Here is a 15,243-nt window from a genome sequence, read left to right as displayed (position 1 = left end):
AAATCCTGGACTATAGCATAAGACTCATCAATCCCTTGTATGCCCTTACTTTTCCCTGTGTCATTCACTCAGAACCACTTTCAGTGTACAGTATGTTGGTGACAGGCAGAGCAGAGCCCCACTACACAGTAATTTGACAGCCTCGATAACAGTGTACATCATAACATTCCAGATATGCCAATAATCACTCAAGTGTTTTGGTAGAGGTAAATATTGTCGGCGGGTACAAAGAAACGTTCTGGGACCTACAGAGAGTAAAACATTTCTAACCAAAGCATGCAATGATATACATTTAATGCAAATAGTCTTTAGTCACGTGCAACATTTTTTTGTTATTTTCTTTTTATTGAAAATAAATAGATAAATGTGATGCATCCCTGATGTAACATAAGAACAAAAAAAGAAACAAATGTGAAGGTAATATGACAGGTGTTCAGTTAGTGGGTGATTACTGGCTTTTCACATGTAATACAGCTACCCATACAAAACAAAATGCACTGTCAGACATTTCCTTTCAAACTAAAATGGATCACAAAAGTTGTCATATGCTTCATATGAACAATAGACAACTGCAGTACCTTTTACCAGTTTTATTAATAAAATATCCTAAGAACAGCAAATACATCTTTGACTTTCAACTTACACAACTTTCCTTTTCAGTTCATTCTGAAGAGAGTTTGGGGAAGAGTTAAGATAATATGGTACTTCTGAAATGATCGATCAAGCAACCCAAAAGATCCATTTATTTTGAATAATTTCCACAGGAAACCATGATAACATTGTGAAATTAATTCAAAATCAACATAATACCCTTTCAAAAACTTAAAATCCTCAGTCATACAATAGAAATGTTATTGCACAATAGGACTTGCAGAGTAACAAGCCTCAGTTCTACTCCTCTTCAAGTCATTATTACATTTCAGACACGAAACACAAGACATTGATTTTCTGATGCTTTAATAGGAACACAAACTTTTTAGATACTTCTGTTGTTTGCAAGTATATCATATGATATTTATTTTCAGCCTATTAAAAACAAAAAGGAAAAAATAAAGAGATTAATCGTGGTTGATTAAATGTAGCCAGGTCGTTAACGGTTGGTAGGTGTCTAAGGCTCTGCCATGGCAGAGCTGACTTGAGTCCTGGGGGGCAGCTGTTGCCTGCTGGGAGCTGTAGTCTTTCCCCTGGCCCTGGGGGCCAGCGCCGGGCTGGGGGCCCACTGAAGAGTCATGGCCATGTGGGACCTGTGGCTGCACAGGGAAGTCTTTGGGGCCGACATGAGGAGGGAATGGGGCCACCCCAGGGGGCAGGTGTCGGAGTGGGATGGAGTGATCAAGTGGTCCATAGTGCACGTAGGTATGTGGGGGTCCTATGGGTCGGGCCATAGGAGGGTAGAAGGAAAAATGAACATACAAATATAACACTGTAGTACCAACATAACAATAGCATTGCTAACCACAACTGAAATACTAATAGCAAAGACTCAACTTGAGATAAAAGCTGGCGGCCAGAATTCACCACCTACCGAATGGAGGAGGCACCGGTCCATAGTGAGAAGGTGGAGGAAGGTACCGGTTGTGTGGGGAAGGGGGACCGTAAGCACCAGGAGGTGGAGGCCGATGTCCGGGTGTTATCGTGGGACTAGGCAGGTGTCCGTTAGGCGGTGGGGGTCCAGGAGGCATCATGCCTGAGTGTCCGTTGTCTGGTCGGTACACGGGAGGCATGAAGGGTGGGGGAGGAGGGATGTGGTGGGGTCCGGGAAGAGGACGGTGGCAGAGTCCGGAGGGATGGCTGATGACTGGTCTGAGGCTTGAGTCGAGGGGGGAGCTGATGGGAGAGACCAGCAGGGAGCCAGGACCCTGAGGTCGAGAGTTCTGGAGGAACACAAAAAAATATTAAAACAAAGAATAGCAATAGGTCCATTGTGCTTGTAGCCCTGCTGCTGGCACCAACAATGAGAGACCCTTTCATCTGATTCAAACAGTTTCGTTAGGTTAGAACAAAACAAACAATTATGCACTGGTGAGAAAGACAACAATATCCCACAATAATAAGTCAAGTTACACAGTCCCACAAGAATCACACGACCAAGTTCCACACACTGATTCAGAATCAGGACCGTTTCCACAAAGCATTAACCTCAAACACACACAGCTTTAAATGATAACACATTTGAGATATCCATCATGTAGTTGTGCTGAAGTTATGGCTTTGTAGAACAGTGTCACCAATTCATTCAACGGGTGTCAGAGGGAGGGTGTTGTAATTTAGGGAAAATATAAAAGGAGCTTACAGACGGGCCACGGGAAGCGGCAAAGGTCTTCAGACTTCAATGGGAGTAGGGCGGCAAAACGCAAGCAGTTTCGCAAGTGGCGCCATTCGTGGTACTCACTCCAGTGAGCGGCGGCGCTGGCTCTACGCTCAAGGCTTCAAAATATGCATGGTTGACCAATGAGCAGAGTTCTTCTCGCCAACCAACCAACCAACCAATGTTTTAATCACAACCGCCGAGCTGACAACAACCGGGACCGCTGGCATCTACACACGGTAGGCAGAAATGTTCAGTTTACCGCAGCCCGTCTGTAAGCGCCTTAAAACAAGCAACCACACATGTCAGAATCAACCCAGCAATGTTAAGTCTGACAACCCTGTGACGCCACTACCCAGCTGACTGCCACTCCAGCCACTGATCCACGGCTGGGGTAAGCATGCTCACACACACATCCGCATCCCTGCCACCGCTGCCTCGAACATAATACTCACTGCCTCTGGGTTCTCTGTGGAGGCCTGGGCCTCAGCCTGTGACTCTAGTGAAGCGGTCTGTTTAGTGCAAACACACCCACATGATGGAGGAACAGGGGGGAGAGATGCACATTGTCTCAAATTGACTGAAACTTACCGAGCTGCCCAGATTGCTTGGTGAGGATGTACGTGGGGCCATGGTGTCTGTGGAGGAACAAAGGGAAGAATGATTAGAGGAGATATAGGATAAGGGCTCGATTAGGGAATAATACCACATCAACCCTCATTGACAAAAAATACAATCCCTACCAGGTCTAGCAGCCACTGGGTGTTTGTGGTACGGAGAGTAACGGCGGCCGTGAGGGTCAGAGTGAGGTCGTGGTCCTGTTGGACAATAAATACACGGTGATACATCAACGTAAAACACTGCAATATTCTCAAATCTTCTAGAATGCTAACCTTGGCTCTCCTGGTTGTCATTAGGCACCTGACTCTAGACCACGTTACTGGTTCATGCTACCATCTATTTATAGCAAAGTCTGGTCTATTTGCAGTCCGAGGAAAATGTTTGGTCATGTCCTGGTAGGATATTATTCTTCCAGAACTAGAAGTACCAGTATCAGAATATTTGAGATTCTTCAAAGAAGCCACCCTTTGCCTTGATGACAGCTTTGCACACTTTTGGCATTCTCTCAACCAGCTTCATGAGGTAGTCACCTGGAATGCATTTCAATTAACCTTGTTAAAAGTTAAATTTGTGGAATTTCTTTGCTTCTTAATGCGTTTGAGCCAATCAGTTGTGTTGTGACAAGGTAGGGGTGGTATAAAGAAGATGGTCTTTTACCAAATTGGGCTAAGTCCATATTATGGCAAGAACAGCTCAAAGAAGCAAAAAGAAACGACAGTCCATTACTTTAAGACATGAAGATCAGTCAATCTGGAAAATTTCAAGAACTTTTAAAGTTTCTTTAAGTGCAGTTGCAAAAACCATCAAGCTTTATGATGAAACTGGCTCTCATGAGAAACGCAACAGGAAAGACCAAGAGTTACCTCTGCTGCAGAGGACAAGTTCATTAGAGTTACCAGCCCAAATAAATGCTTCAGAGTTCAAGTAACAGACACATCTCAACATCAACTGTTCAGAGGAGACCACGTGAATCAGGCCTTCATGGTTGAATTGCTGCAAAGAAACCACTACTAAAAGGACCCCCATAAGAAGAGACTTGCTTGGGCCAATAAACAAGAGCAATGGAGATGAGACTGACGGAAATCTGTCCTTTGGTCTGAAGAGTACAAATTTGAGAGTTTTGGTTCCAAGCTTTGTGTCTTTCTGAGACGCAGAGTAGGTGAATGAATGATCTCCATATGTGTGGTTCCCACCGTGGAGCATGGAGGTGGTGTGGTGTGAAGGTGCTTTGCTGGTGACACTGTCTGTGATTTATTTAGAATTCAAGGGACACTTAACCAGCATGGCTAACACAGCATTCTGCAGTGATACGCCATCCCATCTGGTTTGCGCTTAGTGGGACTATCATTTGTTTTTCAACAGGACAATGACCCAACACACATCCAGGCTGTGTGAGGGTTATTTGACCAAGGAGAGTGATGAGTGCTGCATCAGATAGCCTGGCCTCCACAATCACCCGACCTCAACCCAATTGAGATGGTTTGGGATGAGTTGGACCCCAGATTCTAGGAAAAGCAGCAAACAAGAGCACAGCATGTGGGAACTCCTTCAAGACTGTTGGAAAAGCATTTCAGGTGAAGCTGGTTGAGAGAATGCCAAGAGTGTGCAAAGCAGTCATCAAGTCAAAGGGAGGCTACTTTAAAGAATCTCAAATATATTTTGATTTGTTTAACACTTTTGGTTATTACATGATTCAATATGTGTTGTTTCATAGTTTTGATTTCTTCACTATGATTCTACAATGTAGAAAATAGTAAAAATAAAGAAAAACCCTAGAATGAGTAGGTGTGTCCAAACTTCTGACTGGTACTGTGTGTATGTGTATATACAGTTGAAGTCGGAAGTTTACATACAGTTAGGTTGGAGTCATTAAAACTCGTTTTTCAACCACTCCACAAATGTCTTGTTTACAAACTATAGTTTTTGCAAGTCGGTTAGGATTACGTTCATCTCTAGGAGACAGAACGTGTCTCCTTTCTGAGCAGTATAACGGCTGCGTGGTTCGATTACAGGCTCAAAATGGCCAGAAACAAAGACTTTTCTTCTGAAAGGCCAGCATCCCGGAGTCGCCTCTTCACTGTTGACGTTGAGACTGGTGTTTTGCGGGTACTATTTAATGAAGTTGCCAGTTCCTCAACGTGTGAGGCGTCTGTTTCTCAAACTAGACACTAATGTACTTGTCCTCTTGCTCAGTTGTGAACCGGGGCCTCCCACTCCTCTTTCTATTCTGGTTAGAGAGAGTTTGCGCTGTTTTGTGAAGAGAGTAGTACACAGCGTTGTGCGAGATATTCAGTGTCTTGACAAGGAATAGCCTTCATTTCTCAGAACAAGAATAGACTGACAAGATTCAGAAGAAAGTGCTTTGTTTCTGGCCATTTTGAGCCTGTAATCAAACCCACAAATGCTGATACTCCAGATACTCAACTAGTCTAAAAGGAGGCCAATTTTATTGCTTCTTTAAATCAAGACAGTTTTCAACTGTGCTAACATACTTGCAAAAGGGTTTTCTAAAGATCAATTAGCCTTTTAAAACTATACACTTGGATTAGCTAACACAACGTGCCATTGGAACACAGGAGTGATGGTTGCTGATAATGGGCCTCTGTACGCCCATGTAGATATTCCATTTAAAAAATACACTTTAAAAATAAAAGCCGTTTCAAGCTACAATAGTCATTTACACATTAATATATACACTGTATTTCTGATCAATTTGAAAATAAAATGCTTTTCTTTCAAAAACAAGGACATTTCTAAGTGACTCCAAACTTTTGAACGGTAGTGTATATTTTAAATATATATATATATACAAATGTATGGAATGCAGTAATCCCACAAGGGAAAGCAAAGGCTGAAGCTTTAGTAACCTAACGAGTTGCCACACACATATGATCTCACAACAGCTGAACACAACAAAAACACCACCATAGTACTGAAATAGCAAGAGGGATGCAAGAGCGGTTATTCCAAATTGTGAAAGCAAACGAAGGCATGGGAACATTCTGGATCGTCTGGACACGCAAACACAGGTGAGAAAGATGGGTATGGCAGTAGAGGGAGAAAAGATGGCAGTGAAAGAGACAGAAAAGAATGTCTTCGAAAATCAGAGAGGACGTAATTAGAAGACAAACATTAGGAAGAGGAAAAGGTCAAATGGGTACCAACTAGGAGCAGGATGAGAGCAGTAGGAAGAAAAATAAGGGAAATTATTGGAACACCACAGCGGAGGTAAAGACAGGGAAAAAGGAAAGGTGAAAAAGAAGCGGGGAGTCAGGGCATACAAGGGTGAACAAGGGGGGGATGGTTGATTGGCTGAGGGATGGTACTGCTCGGCCAATCAGGGCCAAGGCTGTCCGGGGCGTGGGTTCAGGAGACTCACGGTAGGGCTTGTTCCTTCGCCCCACAGGGGGAGGGGGGGGGGGCACCCGTGAAATTCTTACAGGGCCTGTACGAATCACCTGTTTAGCAAAACCATTTAACAACAAAACACTCAGCCAAATACCACTCTCAGTCTCTCCACATTGGACCAGCTACAAGGAATTAAAATCAAAACCCCAGGAAAACATGCATTTCAGAGGGTGGACGTCAAACAGCAGATGAGGTATCAGACAGTCAAAAAGTCCAAGATCTAATTTGAAACGCAGTCACAGATGATATCCAACCGACAAGACAATAGAAATGTTCAGGAACGTTACAGAACGTTCAGATAGAAATATGATTCTCTGTCCTCAAGAATAGAGTCATATCAGCCCTATTCATTTCATTTCTACCTGCAAGTTATGTTCTGACGATTTTGCCTTACTGAATGCACCCCAGACGTGCCAGTACTAAATAACGTGAACTGAGGATTGGTTCTTACCTCGTCGGAGAGGCATGGGAGCCATCCCAGGGGTGGGCTTGAACAGAGGCCTACAGAGCTCATTCAGCTTGCTGGACATGTCAGTCAGTCTAGGGTGAAAAAGAGAACAGGCATTTAGATTCTCAATACTGTACCTCCAAATCTAGACTAATACAGCTTACTGCATTGCAAAATTGTGACCAAAACACTTGCATTTGTGGCCCTTCGACTTGGCAGTGCAACCTTTGGTTCACAATGTGCCTCTTTTTACTTTACTATTATGACTAATTCAAAAAGTAAATGTGAGATTGACCAAAAATAAACCAAATGAAAGGATCTGCCTGTCTCCATTTTGAGTGAGAAATAGGTGAGCCCTGCTTTGGTATAGCCCAATTGAGTCTGTTGTATTAGTGTTGCACTCACAAGTTACGAATGTTAGTTGTTTCCTTCTTCTCGTCGAACAGAGCTTGCTCTGCGGCGCGTGCAATCACCTAGAGAGAAAGAAGAGACATTTAAAATCTCCTGTTTTGGACTAAACTCACCTTACAAATGACTGGCCAAACAGAAGACTTCAAAAAAAAAGTCCTGATCCTATTGTATGTGCCATCGATGGGGGTTGAGATATGAGACATTTGTTGTTTCTTTAACAAATGGACTAATAAAGTCGTATTGTACAAACCCAGTTCTCGTGAGATTTCTGCTCCTGCTCAATGACCTGAGCTTTGTAGAACTTCTCGGTCCATCTCAGCTCGTCCTGGATCTCCTTAACGCGCTGCCTACACACCTTGACCTCCTCCTCTAGGGCCTTGCCGTCCATCTCCGTCAGCCGGTCTTCCTTGTTGGGGCGCTCAAACTCCTCCTTGGTCAGCTTCCTGTAAGGCGACGCAAATTAAATCAAACTATTTAAAGACCATTTGAAAACCTCAAACCTCACAGTAAAAGAATACAGTAAAAGACAAGGAAAAATGTTTTTTTTTACATGCTGTGGAACCATGGAGAACAAACCCTACTATGGTATTAACACATGAACTGCACTGCTTCTGATTCCACTTACTGCTGCAAAGCGTTCTCCTTCTGCTGGTACATATCTGTCATGATGTCATTCTTCTGCTGCAGGGTCTTGTACTGGTTCTCCAGGTGGTTCTTGTCACTTTTCACCAACAAGATGTCATGCTCCAGCTTCTGAAATTGCTCTGTGGTGAAAACAAGTTGATAATGTTGAGAGAGAAAAGGCAGTGATGCATATCAAATTCTAGTTGAGGGGACATACCTTCCAGCTCTTTCCTGGACTTCTCTTCGTTCAGCAGCTTGGTCATGAAGCGATCGCGCTCTTCCTCCACAACAGACAGAGTGGTCTGGACCTGTGGAAAGTTCTTCCAACAGTTAGTGGAAGAGTTGACACACTTCTTGGTTCTGAGCACAAGTTTTACCTGCCTTCAGGTACACAGAAATCTGGGTCCGTTCAAGAAAGAACTCAGTCTTACCCGAGAGACATCCATCATTTGCTTATGGCGGTTTTGGATGATGGTCTGCTTGTCTGAAACAAATAATTGTAAACACAGTGACACGTTTCAGGAAAGTAGGCGTATGTCGCGCGTCAATACTTCACAGGAGAAGCATTTGAATGTAGAACTATCAAAATGCGTTTTTGGGGGCAAAATGCCTTCTGGTACGTGAACTTCCATGTGCCTTAATAACAAACTTGCATGCCATCCGTAAATACGAATAAAAATGGTCAACTATGAGCAGAGTTAGTTTAGCCACGGAAAAAGGAAGGAACCTTCCCTCTAGCCATGATTGGCTGAGATAATGGATGAGCTGGACGCGCCATGAAACGAGTTCGGATTGGTCTGCCATGTAGCACGCTTCTGTCTATAACATGAGCTTCTCAGTATGTGTAAGTAACCCTTTCTAATGCAGCTTTTTTGAAAGATAATCTCCACTTTTAGGAGACCCAAGTTTTGAAATCAGTGGACTGTCCGGTGGAAGCAGAGTATGATAGCTAAGGAGATGGAGAAAATTCTGTGGTTTGATTGCAAATATGCAGAGGCAGTCGAAAATAGAACACATAGAAGGCTGTTGTATAAAACACCTGTCTCCAGAATACATCTTCAAACTAAGGGAAACCATTTTCAGATATAAGTTTCTAATTTTGTCAGAGAGTCGTTTTCTCATTGCAAAATAAAGCATATTGTTAGCTAGCTAACAATATGTGTGAACAATGCTGAATGGGTATAGACAAAGAAGAGCTCTCCAGTATGGGTTACAAGTTTATCAACTTTCAAAGCAGAATTACTTTCCCATTGTTCCTCAACTGTAGTGTATGATATACCATTTTGATGCTCCGAGTCTCTACTTTAATCCAATGTAAAAAAACACAATTTCAAATTTTGCTACATAAGACCAAATCACATGACAGTATCCTAATCAGAGAAGGCTGGTGGGAGGAGCTATAGAAGGACTGGCTCACTATAAAGGCATAAATGGAACGGAGTCAAGCACACTGCTTACATGTATTTGGTTCCATTCCAGCCATTACAAGGAGCCCGTCCTCCTATAGCTCCTCCCACCAGCCTCCTCTGAATAGGACACCGTGTCAGGTGACTTACCGTTAGAGGCTACCCAGTTAGCAACAACTCCACCTTTCAGGTCATCGCAGGCCTCCAGGTCTCCTAGCAGGTCAGATAGAACCTGCCAGAGAGATTGAGAACCACCAATTGATACATTACACTTTTCCCCTGGAATCAGTCAAGAAGTATTTTTTTGGAACATAATACAGGTGACATGTTTCTTTGTCATCAGGGTGCATTTGAGAAGGTGTGAACAGGAATTGATGTGTGTAACAATATCATAACGTGTAAAAAAAAAAACTCTACGTTGTGGTCCTTCTGGAGGGAATCCTCCAGGTCTTTCTGGGACTTCTGGTAGACTTTGATCTGCTCGCTTGTCTCCCTGTGCTTCTCCTCCCACAACTTGGCAGCATGGTGCAGCTGTAACAAGGAAATTAGGTCATCAGGACGGTGCAATGCAGGCCCTGCATGGCCAATGAGTCCTACACAATGTCATGAGGCTTAAAGTGTGAATCGTTGTTCCATATTGGTACTCACCGAGAGGTTCTCCTCCTTCAGGGTGGCAATATCCTTCTCCAGAACCTGGACCTGGACATTCCGGGCATCTTCGCGGAGCTTGGCTTCATCCATCAGAATGGTAGACTACAGATTCAATGATAAGGATAATTAAAAGGAAATAAACACTTTACATTTGATTGTTGCAATGTTAATATATTTCACATATTTTCATTGGGCCTGTTCACTTATATGACCTATACCTTCGACAGTGGGTCTTCTTCTTGGGTCTTCTTCTTGCTGCGCTTCAACTTCTCAATGGTTTTGTCCATTTCGGACATCTATGGGCAAAGATAATGATAAGCATAATGACAACCATCTTTCTCTGTCCTCATCAACGAGCCATCCTATTTAGGATAGTAGCTGGCTAATAGTAGCTGCCTATGCTGTCTACATCACGAAAGCAACTGCTCTCTAGGGTCTCTCTCTCATTTGCAGGCTGTCCCTTTCTCTCTGTTTGCCCGCGCAAGTCCATGCAGCTGTAGGTGCAATGGATTGTGGTCATTTTAGTCAATTACCACATTTTCTGCACTAAACTATGTGGAATATTTATTCTCCTGTTGAAAACTACAACGTCCCGAAGTATGTGCTTGATTTGATTTCTCTCTAGAGAAACGGCACATTGAGCTCACATAATAAACTAACTTAATGGAATTCAAATAATTGAACCGACGTCAGAGAATTGGTTGTTCTGAAACATTTTAATTACAGCTAAATCGCTCAATACTACTCACCATATCTTCATGTTTCACAGTATTGGCCCGCTCTTTGTCAAAGGATATGGCGTGTAAGTTATTTTCCTCGTCCAGGCGCTCATTTTGTCTCTCCATCTCTTGCACAATATTCTATTGGATAGAAAAAGAAAATGCTTAGTCACTTTAAACACTATGGAGAAGAAAAAAATAATAAAAGATCTAATAATTGTCAGCATGACAATGACATGTGATCAAGATAATATTTCTTAGAGACTCACCTCCAATTCCTGGATCTTCTCCAGAGATAAAGTGGCAGATTTTTCAGACAGCTTTTGCTTTTCTTTAAGTTCTTCGCCCTGAGGGGAACCCAGTAGAAATATACTGTCAAAACATTATGTACCTTAATTCACATTGAACTCAAAAGTCTGGATCTTAGTCAGTGAAAAGTCTCTGCAACTTACCTGTTGCTGCAGTTCAGCGACCTTTTGGAGTATCTCCTTCTTCTCTTGTTCAAGCTTTTTCATCCTGTCCACCATTTCTTTTTCAGTAGCGAATAAAAACCATGACAAGAGTATGAAATCAGACATGGTTTACACATGACAAGAACACCAGCCTGTAAGCAATATGAATGAGGATTCACTATGCACCCTAAATAGCCAGAGAGATGAACTTACTTAGATATGACTTGCTTTTGACCTGTGAGAAGGAAAAGAAAAGTGGCAGCAAACAGCCTCCTCAACGGTAGCATACAATACATCATAGAATAACATAAAGCAATCAGATTATGAAATTATGAAAGCAGTAACTGTGCAACAACGACTTACAGATAGAATGCTCCTCCAGAAGAGGAAGCCGATGACCCCGGCACCTGCAGTGACCAGCACGGGTTCACAGGACACGCCGTAGAAGTCTGGACCTGGCTTCCAGTGCTCTGGCAGGCTGGTGACCATCTGGGGAGAGACAGGTCCAATCAGTGTTACTACAGCACCATGTCAGGCTTAGCAAATAAGTTGGGTAATAGCTGGGCTGAGATGACAGAAGAAAATAAGTGATGTTAAAAACATTGAACTAAACCATCAGGCATTCCAGTGTTCTGTTTACAAGCATGGCTAATGGTTATCCCACTGAGCACCCTCTCAGTCAATGCAGAGGCATATCTTCAGATCAAATCAAGGTGGGTTTAGAAATAGACGTAGCCTATAACCTAGTTGTTGATCAAAATCAATAGAGAGAGGATTTGCCTTGACCTTATGTAATTAATGGGGATTGGATTGGACTGGGGCCCTACCACTGTCCAACCATGGTGACCTTTGCACAATACAGAACTTCCATCGCAGTCGCTCAGTGAAATTCAGGGATTAGCTAAATTAATCACCAGAGTGGATCTAACTAACAAGCCTTAGGCCTATGTGGATTTAGAGTGCAAAAGATTGCATCATGTAGCCTTTCACCCTGTAAAATGGCCAATAAACAAAACAGATGATTACATAACATATCACTAGACATGAGCCACATGTAGATTTTAATGGCATGTAACCTCAAGTGATAGTTATGTAAGGGGAAGCTGTCAAAGCAAAATTCAACAACTTGAAGGCACCTCTCGATCTGAGACCCAGATACAGGAAGAACGGATACTGCTAGTCTGGAAAGTGAGCCATTTTTTAAATGAGGAAGAGGACAGTGAAAGAGATTTGCGTCAGTTCAAATCTGGCATCAGGACAAAATGTGATTCAGTGTCACCGAATATATATATATATATATTTTTTTTTATCCCATTTTCTCCCCAATTTTCTCCCTAATTTTCGTGGTATCCAATCGCTAGTAATTACTATCTTGTCTCATCGCTACAACTCCCGTACGGGCTCGGGAGAGACGAAGGTCGAAAGCCATGCGTCCTCCGAAGCACAACCCAACCAAGCCGCACTGCTTCTTAACACAGCACTGCTTCTTTAACACAGCGCGCCTCCAATTTGGAAGCCAGCCGCACCAATGTGTCGGAGGAAACACCGTGTACCTGGCCCCCTTGGTTAGCGCGCACTGCGCCCGGCCCGTCACAGGAGTCGCTGGAGCGCGATGAGACAAGGATATCCCTCCCGGCCAAACCCTCCCTAACCCGGACGACGCTATGCCAATTGTGCGTCGCCCCACGGACCTCCCGGTCGTGGCCGGCTGCGACAGAGCCTGGGCGCGAACCCAGAGACTCTGGTGGCGCAGCTAGCACTGCGATGCAGTGCCCTAGACCACTGCGCCACCCGGGAGGCCCACCACCGATTATATTTTAAGTATTTTAATAAACTCAAACGATAAATGGTAAATGCAATTTTTGTATATACGGGTTCACTGTATCTCCACGCAGGGTAGATCAGAGAACTGTGGAATGTACTCAAATAGTAGTTTTTATACTATGACAGTTTTCTTTCCAACTCTTCCCGTTGGCCTATCATAGTAGAGGCTTAGCATGGTTAATACTCTTGCTCCGCCTTTGGGGGCACCCGAACTTGTCCAAGCCCCTTGGCGTTTTCCTTTGTCCACATCTGGTTGCTGGGTAGAGTAGCTCCGTCTTGTGTCTCCCCCTTGCCTCTTCACTCAAACAATTCCTAATATGGTACTGATCAGTGCCCTAACTCCCTGGTTGGCCTAGAGAGATGTACCCCTCCCCTCTCCAGCTTGACCACAGCTTTTATGGCCTGTCACTCAATGTTGGTCAGTCTACACACCTACATCTGTATTGTTTGTGTGTGTGTGTAACAAAACAATATTCATCTTCAAACAATATGCTAGCAGGCTATAGTGCATAAACATAAATCCTAACAACAGTCAAATGAAGTTGCCAACAAGATTCAGTTTCAATGTAGCTAGCCAGCCAGCCATATGGCGGCCTAAGACTTGACTAGCCAGCTAGCTATATTGTAGCCAACTACTTACATATCGAAGTACAAGACAGTACAAGACAGGCAGTTGATCAGATTCTGTCATCAGGGGCAAAGTGGGTAAAGGGGTTGTTTCTTCCGAATCCATCGCTACTGTACGTTACTTTGACAGTTGAGCTGGCTATCTAGTTAGTTTGGCTTGTGACTTGCAATGCAACTCGTTTGCGTAAACCCGAAAATCCTTATTTCACCAGCTGATCAACGTAGTCGACTGTAATATTCATATGTGTAAACATACTGAATTATAATTGGATGCATTATACCGCCATATCATACTGTGCTATGATTGGTTAAGACCACCCAAATGGTTAGGTCATGGTCAGTTTGATCCTGGTTGGCGATACGTGAACATGCCAGTTATAGCTAGCTAATAAAGAGCTACGTTAAGAAATATCCTGTAGTCCTGCATTTTAATTTTTTTGTACAAAGTGTGCAAAACAAGACAGTATTGGTCTTCGGCACATCATATGCTTCAAAACAATCGTAGTATGTTTTCAGTACCTTTGGTACAAATTCCATGAGAAAGTACAGGGAACTAACTAGTCTTTTGAACAGTTTGTGACAGAGCTGCGTCTGCTTGTGAAAGACTGTGATTATGCAAACAAGGATGAGATGGTCAGGGACCGTATTGTATTTGGAATACACTCACCGCGAGTGAGAGAGAAACTTTTGAATGTTGGGTCTGAGGTAACGTTGGACAAAGCTATCGACATAGCCAGATCTCACGAGCTAGCACTGGCTCAGGTGAAAACCATTTCGCGCGGTAACACGGGCGCATCACGTGAACAAGTAGTGCACGCAGTCAGGCAGACATCAAAGCACACCTCCGGTGCACAGAGAGCGCGTTTTAGAACAGAGAGAGACATAACTCCAAAACAGAGCGACACAGACTCAAAACGCCCCAAAACATGTGGATATTGCGGATACAAAGTGCATGGCGAACAGGGAAATTGCCCAGCTAAAGGCAAACAGTGTACTAAATGTGGAAAATGGAATCACTTTGCAAAAGTGTGCAGAGCTTACCGTGGAAAAACAGTACACACAGTGAGTGAAGATGAAATGTCAATCAAAGAGTCAAACGCTGATGAACTGTTTATTGATTCAGTGACACAGAAAAGTCAAATATCAGAGACAGAGCAAGCCTTTGCTGACGTTGAGATAGGAACACAAGGCACAGAGCTAAAGTTCAAACTAGACACTGGTGCGTGCACAAGTAAACATTATTTTTCTGAATAAGTACCGCAGCTTGACATTTGAGTGCGAGCTACAGCCCACCACGCGCATACTGACTGGTTATGGTGGTGAACAGCTCCCAGTAAAAGGCACATGCACTTTCAAATGCAAATACAAGGAAAGTGACATGATGTTGGACTTTTATGTTGTTGACACTAGAGCACCTGCAGTGCTAGGTCTTAAAGCATGTTTAGACATGGACCTCATCAAGCTAGTTTATCAGTGACAGCACCAGTAGAGACAGAAAATGTACTGGAGGAGTTGACTGATGTTTTTACAGGAATAGGATTATTCCCAGGAGAATGTACCATTCACCTTGACCCAGACGCAACCCCTGTGGTCTGCCCACCGAGAAAGATTCCCCTTGCTCTCCGTGCCCGTCTGAAGAAAGAGTTGGAGAGCATGGAGCAATCTGACATAGTCACCAAGGTTACAGAACCGACTGACTGGGTAAACGCCTTAGTGGTGGTGGAGAAACCACGCAGAGGCAAGC

The 15,243-nt window shown here is 43.5% G+C and overlaps 1 protein-coding gene across 4 annotated transcripts; it reads right to left on the bottom strand.

Moving 5' to 3' along the window:
* Nucleotides 1-324: 324 nt before the first annotated feature.
* On the bottom strand, nucleotides 325-14,627 carry LOC139554377 (transport and Golgi organization protein 1 homolog). 4 transcript variants are annotated; one of them, XM_071367124.1, is made up of 20 exons: nucleotides 14,167-14,627; nucleotides 11,412-11,537; nucleotides 11,262-11,283; nucleotides 11,049-11,125; nucleotides 10,866-10,943; nucleotides 10,627-10,737; nucleotides 10,096-10,173; nucleotides 9,875-9,979; nucleotides 9,644-9,757; nucleotides 9,377-9,458; nucleotides 8,252-8,304; nucleotides 8,038-8,128; nucleotides 7,822-7,960; nucleotides 7,447-7,639; nucleotides 7,191-7,258; nucleotides 6,789-6,877; nucleotides 3,052-3,126; nucleotides 2,900-2,946; nucleotides 1,526-1,874; nucleotides 325-1,369 (listed from the first exon to the last, which is right to left on the bottom strand). In XM_071367124.1, exons 2-20 carry the CDS (start codon nucleotides 11,535-11,537, stop codon nucleotides 1,059-1,061), a joined length of 2,208 nt encoding a protein of 735 aa, XP_071223225.1. In that variant the 5' UTR covers nucleotides 14,167-14,627; the 3' UTR covers nucleotides 325-1,058. The 4 variants fall into 4 exon arrangements, 3 of the variants coding, with proteins under 3 accessions (XP_071223225.1, XP_071223226.1, XP_071223224.1); XM_071367125.1 differs by having other exon boundaries at nucleotides 14,541-14,605; XM_071367123.1 differs by lacking the exon at nucleotides 14,167-14,627 and adding an exon at nucleotides 13,513-13,736.
* Between the last annotated feature and the right edge of the window lie 616 nt (nucleotides 14,628-15,243).

Source organism: Salvelinus alpinus, chromosome 26 (genome assembly GCF_045679555.1).
Source record: "Salvelinus alpinus chromosome 26, SLU_Salpinus.1, whole genome shotgun sequence".
In the NCBI taxonomy this organism is placed as follows: Eukaryota; Metazoa; Chordata; class Actinopteri; order Salmoniformes; family Salmonidae; genus Salvelinus; species Salvelinus alpinus.
The sequence above is the reverse complement of the archived record's forward strand: the minus strand, read 5'-3'. Positions and strand labels throughout refer to the sequence as shown.

Coding starts and splice junctions, on each gene's coding strand:
- LOC139554377 (XM_071367123.1), bottom strand. CDS start 13,605: ATGGATTCGGAAGAAACAACCCCTTTACCCACTTTGCCCCTGATGACA. Junction 7,961..8,037: donor GTCCAGGAAAGAGCTGGAAG/GTATGTCCCCTC, acceptor TTTTCACCACAG/AGCAATTTCAGAAGCTGGAG. Junction 7,259..7,446: donor AGAAATCTCACGAGAACTGG/GTTTGTACAATA, acceptor CTTTCTCTCTAG/GTGATTGCACGCGCCGCAGA.